Source organism: Anser cygnoides, chromosome 17 (assembly GCF_040182565.1).
Source record: "Anser cygnoides isolate HZ-2024a breed goose chromosome 17, Taihu_goose_T2T_genome, whole genome shotgun sequence".
NCBI classification, from domain to species: Eukaryota; Metazoa; Chordata; class Aves; order Anseriformes; family Anatidae; genus Anser; species Anser cygnoides.
Window position 1 is genome coordinate 13,762,501 of NC_089889.1, and position 6,286 is coordinate 13,768,786.

The 6,286-nt window shown below is 71.3% G+C and overlaps 1 protein-coding gene across 7 annotated transcripts in view; it reads left to right on the plus strand.

The window, feature by feature from the left end:
• EMID1 (EMI domain containing 1) overlaps window positions 1-5,832 on the plus strand; it is an 11,669-nt gene extending 5,837 nt beyond the window's left edge. For 2 of the 7 annotated variants that reach the window (XM_066978816.1, XM_066978818.1), the window contains exons 4-16: window positions 350-436; window positions 532-593; window positions 705-825; window positions 1,169-1,216; window positions 1,329-1,427; window positions 1,514-1,651; window positions 1,910-1,996; window positions 2,104-2,156; window positions 2,262-2,315; window positions 2,425-2,469; window positions 2,570-2,614; window positions 3,505-3,595; window positions 5,414-5,832. In XM_066978816.1, the coding sequence (XP_066834917.1) occupies window positions 350-436; window positions 532-593; window positions 705-825; window positions 1,169-1,216; window positions 1,329-1,427; window positions 1,514-1,651; window positions 1,910-1,996; window positions 2,104-2,156; window positions 2,262-2,315; window positions 2,425-2,469; window positions 2,570-2,614; window positions 3,505-3,595; window positions 5,414-5,535 (1,052 nt within the window). In that variant the 3' untranslated portion in view covers window positions 5,536-5,832. Of the gene's footprint in view, window positions 1-349; window positions 437-531; window positions 594-704; window positions 826-1,168; window positions 1,217-1,328; window positions 1,428-1,513; window positions 1,652-1,909; window positions 1,997-2,103; window positions 2,157-2,261; window positions 2,316-2,424; window positions 2,470-2,569; window positions 2,615-3,093; window positions 3,179-3,504; window positions 3,596-5,413 lie in introns of all 7 variants that reach the window. The other 5 variants (XM_066978820.1, XM_066978821.1, XR_010825500.1 and 2 more) reach the window with 4 other exon arrangements.
• The last annotated feature ends 454 nt before the right edge of the window (window positions 5,833-6,286 follow it).

Here is a 6,286-nt window from a genome sequence, read left to right on the forward strand (position 1 = left end):
CATGGGGGGGTTTGGGGGGGGCTGGAGCGTGGCCATGGGGGGGTTTGGGGGTCTGGCTCAGGGTTATGGGGTGGGCTGGAGGGGTCTGGCTGGTCCTGCATGGGCTCAAGGGGAATCAGGCTCAGCGCCATGGGGGGATTTGGGGGGGTCCAGCCAAGGGCCGTGGCTGGGTTTGGGGCAGAAGCGGTGGCAGCCCCTGCAGCCCCCTCCCCAGTTTGGGGTGACGCACAGCAGACTTTCCCAGCCCCCCCCCCCCCCATGGCCACAGCATGTGTGTGTCTGTTTCGGGGGGGGGTCTCAGCGGAGGCGATGCCCACGGGGGGGCCCTGACACCCCCTCCCCTCGGCAGAGCCCCAAGCCTTCCTCGCGCTGCGGGACACTGCACGCCCCAGCACCGCGCCGCGCCGGACCCCCCTGCGCCCCACGGCTTTCTCAGGTGGGTCCTCGGTGACCCCCCCCTCTGCCCCCCACCCCTCCCCGGGGGGGGTCCTGGGCACCCCCCCGAGCCCTGCGCCCCGCTCTCCTCCGCAGGGTGCCTGAACTGCAGCCGCGTCGGGGAGCTGGCGGCACGCCTGGCCACCCTGGAGGCGCAGGTGACCCCCCCGGTGCCACCCCAGGGTGCCACCACCTCCCCCCCCCCCATGGTCACGGGAGCCCAGGGGGTGTCACCTCGCTGTCCCCAACGCTCCCCATCTCGTTCGCAGGTGGCCCGGCTCTCGGCGGCCGAAGCCTCCCCATCCCCAGCACCCAAAGGTGCCAGCAGGGGTCCGGACACCGGGCAGCTCTGGGGGTCCCCGGCTGCCCAGGGGAGCCCCGGGGATGAAGGTAGGGGGCTGCCCCACAGCCCGCCGCGTCCCGGTGGCACCGGCGGTGACAATGCCACGTCCCCTGGTGGCAATGCCACCCGGCGGTGGCACCCGCTGGAGAAGAGCAGCCGGGTGCCATCGATATCCGTGGGTCCCCCTTGGTGGAGTCCCTCGCCCCCGGGGGGTCCCGGTGTGCCCCCTAGGCTGTCCCCGGGGATGGTGGGGACACGGAGGGACACGTGGGGACCAGGCCAGCCCCCCCCCCCCCGCCTGCTTCTCATCCAGGGCATCCGGGTCCGTGGGGCAGGGTGGGGGGCACCCGGGGGGTCCCACGGCACCAACGCTGTCCCCCCCCACCCCAGGGGTCCCGTGGGGCGGCGAGACGCAGCGGGGAGCCGTGGGGCGCGACGGTAAGTGGGGAGCGGGCACTGGGGGGGGGGACACGCACGTGGACACCCCCCCGAGGAAACGGGGCGCAGGGTCCCCGGGGTGCTCCCCTGAGGGTGCTGCTCCCCCCCGCAGGCAGACCCGGCTCGCGGGGCCCCCCCGGCCCCAAGGGAGACGCAGGAGGACGGGGACCCTCGGGCGTTCCGGGGGTGAAGGGTCCCTCGGGGCCCCCAGGTAAGGGGGCATCCCCCAGCCTCCTGCTGCATACTGAGGGGGTCCACCCCCCCCCCCAGTCTTCATCCTCATCTTCCTCCCTGCAGGTCCCCCCGGCCCCCCGGGCCCCCCCGGCCGCGATGGAGCCAGGGGGCTCCCCGGGGAGAAGGGCTTACCCGGCCCCCCCGGCCCCCCCGGGCCGCCCGCCCCCGTGGGGCCGGCCATCCCCCGGCTCGCTGACCCGCGTAAGGATGGGGTTTTGGGGAGGGGGGGGCTTGGGGGGGCCTGGGGGATGCTCCAGCCCCCCCAAAAAAGCCAGCTGTGGGTTCTCTGCTGTCTCGTATAAGGGTTGTGCTCTGCCTTTTGCTGCTCTCAGGGAGCTTGGAGGGGGGGGGGGGTCCCCTCTTCTTCTGGCCCACGGGGGTGGGGGGCACCTCCCCGGTGTGGGGTGGCTTGGCCGGGGGTGTCACCGCCTGCCCCCCCACCCCGCTGCTCTCCCGCAGGGGACCCGCTGCTCTCCAACACCTTCACCGAAGCGGCCGGGGGCATCGTGGGCCCCGTCGGCCCCCCCGGCCCCATGGGGCCGATGGGTGAGTTCCCCCCTCCCCTCCCTGCAGCCCCCACATTTTTTTGGGGGGGTGTCACCGCGTTGGGACCAGGCTGAGCCATGTGTCCCCCTCCCTCCATCTCCTCGCAGGACCCCCCGGCCCCCCAGGACCCATGGGGCTGCCCGGCCCTCCAGGCCCCGATGTAAGTGCTGGGACCATTTTTTTTGGGGGGGGGGGCACGGCTGGGCCTTGGGGTGCCCTCCGGGCACGTCCCGGCGCTGATGGCACCGCTGCTGTCATTGCACAGGGGAGAGCCGGGGCGCCCGGAGCCGCGGGTCCCCGCGGGGACAAAGGTGACAGGGTGAGTGCCGGGAGCTGGGGGGGGCCTCAGCCGGCACCCATGGGTGCCCCAACCCCGTGCCCCCCCCCAGCCCTGACCGGCTCTGTCCCCTGTCTGCCCCCCTCCACAGGGCCCCCAGGGACACCCGGGCAGCCGCGGCCAGGACGGGGCACAGGTACGTGCCCCCCCCCGGGGGGAACGGGGCTGTGCTGGGGCGCGGGGGGGCCCCCCCTGCCCGCCCCCCTCTGCCAGTCCTTCTCCTTTCTGTGTTGCAGGGCGAGCCGGGCCCCAAGGGCGAGCCGGGCGACAAGGGCACATGGGTGAGTGCGGGGCACCCGGGGGGGGGCACAAATGTGCCCCGGGTTTGTGTCGCGGCCCTGGGACCCCAATAATGGCGGGGGGGGGCTCAAATGTGCCCTGTGTTTGTGCTGTGACCCTGGGACCCCAGTAATGGCATGGGGGGCCCCAAATGTGCCCTGTATTTGTGTCCTGTCTGGGACCCCAATAATGGCACGGGGGTCCCCAAATACTCCCCATGCTCGTGTGTCACCCCCAGGACCCCAATAATGGCACGGGGGTCCCCAAATACTCCCCATGCTCGTGTGTCACCCCCAGGACCCCAATAATGGCACGGGGGTCCCCAGATGTACCCCATGCTCATTTGGCACCCACTTTCCCCCCCCTTACACACACACACATGGGTGCTGGGGTGCAGAGCCGTGCTCCCCCCCATAGCAGCGAGTCTGGGGGTGCCCCCCAGACCCCCCCCCTTACCCCCCTCCCCTCTTTTCCTCCGCAGGGGGAGGGTTTACACCAGCTCCGCGAGGCTTTGAAGATTTTAGCGGAGAGGGTTTTAATCTTGGAAACAATGATTGGGCTCTATGGTGAGTAGGGGGGGGGGGCGCAGGAGCCAGGCAGGGCTTGGGGACCCCCACTCGTGGGGGGCCGGGCACCACGGGGTCCCCCCCGGTCTCCGTTTTGGGGCACGGCAGGTGCGCCCCCCCCCCCGCACATGGGGACCCCACGGAGGCTGTGTGCCCCCCGGCGAGGGACCCCCCCACCCAAGGGACCCCCCCGCCACCCACACCCCTGGACCCACGGGGACGGGGGGAACCCCCCGCATCCCCCTGGGGCCACGGGACCCCCCCCGGGAGACCTGGCACCCCCAGGCCACGCACCGGCCCCCCGCTCTGCTCTCTCCCCCCCCCAGGCCCGTAGCTTCCAGAGCCTCCTGCGGCAGCAGGCCCGGCTGGAGGTCCTGGCCAGGAGGGTCACCTTGCTGGAAGCCATCATCTGGCCAGGTAACGCCGCCCCCCCCGTGTCCCCCCCCGCCTCCTCCTCCCCTCCTCGCATGGGCCGGGGGCGCCGCGTCCCCCCGGGAGCGGGCCTGGAGCAAGGGGGGGGGGACGGGACGGGACGGGACGGCCGGGGCCCTGCGGCCTCCCCCGGCTCCTGGAGGCCACGGAGAGATGTGAGGAGCCAGGAGGGGCTCTTTGGGCTGGGGGAGGTCCCCAGGGACCCTGGGGGGTCTCCCGAGGGACGAGGGAGGCCCTGGAGCTCCTCTCGAGCCAAGGGAGAGCACGGAGGCCCTCTTGGGCCAAGGGAGGCCTCGGAGGTCCCCAAGGATCAAGGGAGACCCCTGAGGAGCAAAAGAGTCCCTGAAGCTCCTCTCAGACCAAGGGAGACCAAGGAGGCCCTCTTGGGTTGAGGCCTTGTGTCTCCTTGAGGTCATGGAGCTCCTCTCGAGCCAAGGAAGACCATGGAGGCCTTCTTGGGCCAAGGGAGGCCTTGGAGCTCCCCAAGGATCAAGGGAAACCCCTGAGGAGCAAAAGAGCCCTTGGAGCCTCTCTCAAACCAAGGGAGACCATGGAGGGTCTCTTGGATTCAGGGAGACCTTTTAGCTCCTCTCAGACCCAGGGAGACCATGGAGACCCTCTTGGGTTGAGGCCTTGTGGCTCCATGGACCAAGGGAGACCTTGGAGCTCCCTGAGGACTGAGGGAGACCTTGGCGCTCCTCTTGGAGCCAGAGAGCCCCTCTCAAGCCAAGGGAGACCATGGAGACACTCTTGGGTTGAAGGAGACCATGGAGCTCCCCAGGGATTCAGAGAGCCCCTGGAAACCCTCTTGGACCCAGGGAGACCATGGAGACCCTCTTGGACCGAGGGAGACCTGGAGCTCCCCGGGGACCAAGGGAGACCTTGGAGCTCCTCTTGGAACACGGGAGCCCCTGGAGCCCCTCAAACCAAGGGAGACCACGGAGACATCCTTGGGTTGAGATCCTGGAGCTCCCTGAAGACCAAGAGAAACCTTGGAGCTCCTTCATCTGGAGACCCTGGAGACCTTCTTGGACCAAAGGAGACCTTGTTGCTCCCCAGGGATCAAGGGAGACCCTCGAGAAGCAAAAGAGCCCTTGGAGCCCCTCTCAAACCAAGGGAGACCCTCTTGGGTTGAGACCTTGGAGCTCCCCAAAGACCAAGGGAGACCTTGGAGCTCCTCGTGGAGCAAGAGCCCCCCTGGAGCCCCCCTCAAACCAAGGGGGACCACGGAGACCCTCTTGGGTTGAGACCTTGGAGCCCCCCAAAGCCCAGGGGAGCCCCTGGAGCCCCCCAAGCCAAGGGAGACCATGGAGACCCTCTTGGGTTGAGACCTTGGAGCTCCTTCATCCAAGGGAACCCTTGGAGCTCCCCAGGGAGCGAGCCCCCGGCCCCGGGGCCGGGCTGCGCCCCTCTTCCCTTCCCCTCCCTCCGCCTCCCCCTTTCCAGCTGCGCTTTGCCGGGGGGGGGGCTGCCCCCCGCCCCCACGGGCCAGCCGGGGGTGCCAGCCGGGTGCCAGCGGGGGGGTCCTGATCCCCCGGGCCCAACGCGGGGATGGGGACACCACGGGGTGGGACAGGACGGGGGTGGCACTTGGGGGGGGCACTGTGGGTGGCACTGTGCCACAATGGGGGGGGCCAAGGAACCGTTATGGGGTCAGAGCCCACCTTGTGCCGTGGGGTGACCTGGTGACTGTGCCGGCATGGGGGGGGGGGGTCCCTGGGTGACATTTGGGGACGGGGAAGGGTCTCCGCCACCCCGCAGCCCCCCAGCCTCACCCCCCCCTCTCTCCTTTCCTCCCCGCAGAACCCGAGCCCGGTTCGGGCAGCGGGGGTCCGGCGGCGCCCGGCCCCCCCCGCGGCAGGCGAGGCCGCTCGCCCCCCGCCCGCGGCGCAGCCCCCCGCCAGGACCCCCCCGGCGGGCCCTGATGGATTGGGGGGGCCGGCTGTCACCCCGCCACGGGCACCGCTGTCCCCCCCCCGCGTCCCCGCTCCTCCCAGGGGGGTCTTGGTGCTAACCGGTGGCACCGCACCGGCCTGACCCCCCCTGCACACCCCCTCCCTTCTGTCCGTCTTCGGCCCCCGCTGCTTGCACCCCGCTGGGGGGGGGCACGGGGTCCCCACCCCGGTGCTGGGGAGGGGACGTGGGTGTCCCCGCGCCCCCCGCGCTCCGTCCTGGCTGCTTTGGGCGCCGCGAGGTCATTAAAGGTGTCCGCAGAACTGTCACCCGTGTCGCTCCCGTGTCACCCGTGTCACCCCCCCGTGTCACATCCTGGGTGGGGGGCTGGCACCCACAGCACGCGTGGGTGCTGCTGGTGGGGACACACATGGGTGGGTGCTGTGGCGGGGGGGGGCTTGTCCCTTGGGCAGTGGGTGATGCAGTGAGGGGGGGCGCCCAGGGGACCCCCACCTACCCAGGGGACCCCCACCCACATGCCTGTGTGACCCTTGCCCACCCAGGGGACCCCCACTCACCCACCCAGGGGACCCCCACCCACCTGTGGGACCCGGAGCCGGGGGACACCCACCCAGGGGACCCCCCACTTGCTTGTGTGACCCCCGCCCAGGGGACCCCCACCCACCTAGGAGACCCCCACTAACCCACCCACCCGGGGGACCCCCAGCCAGGGGACCCCCACCTCCCGGTGGGACCCCCACCCACGGGACACCCACCCAGGGG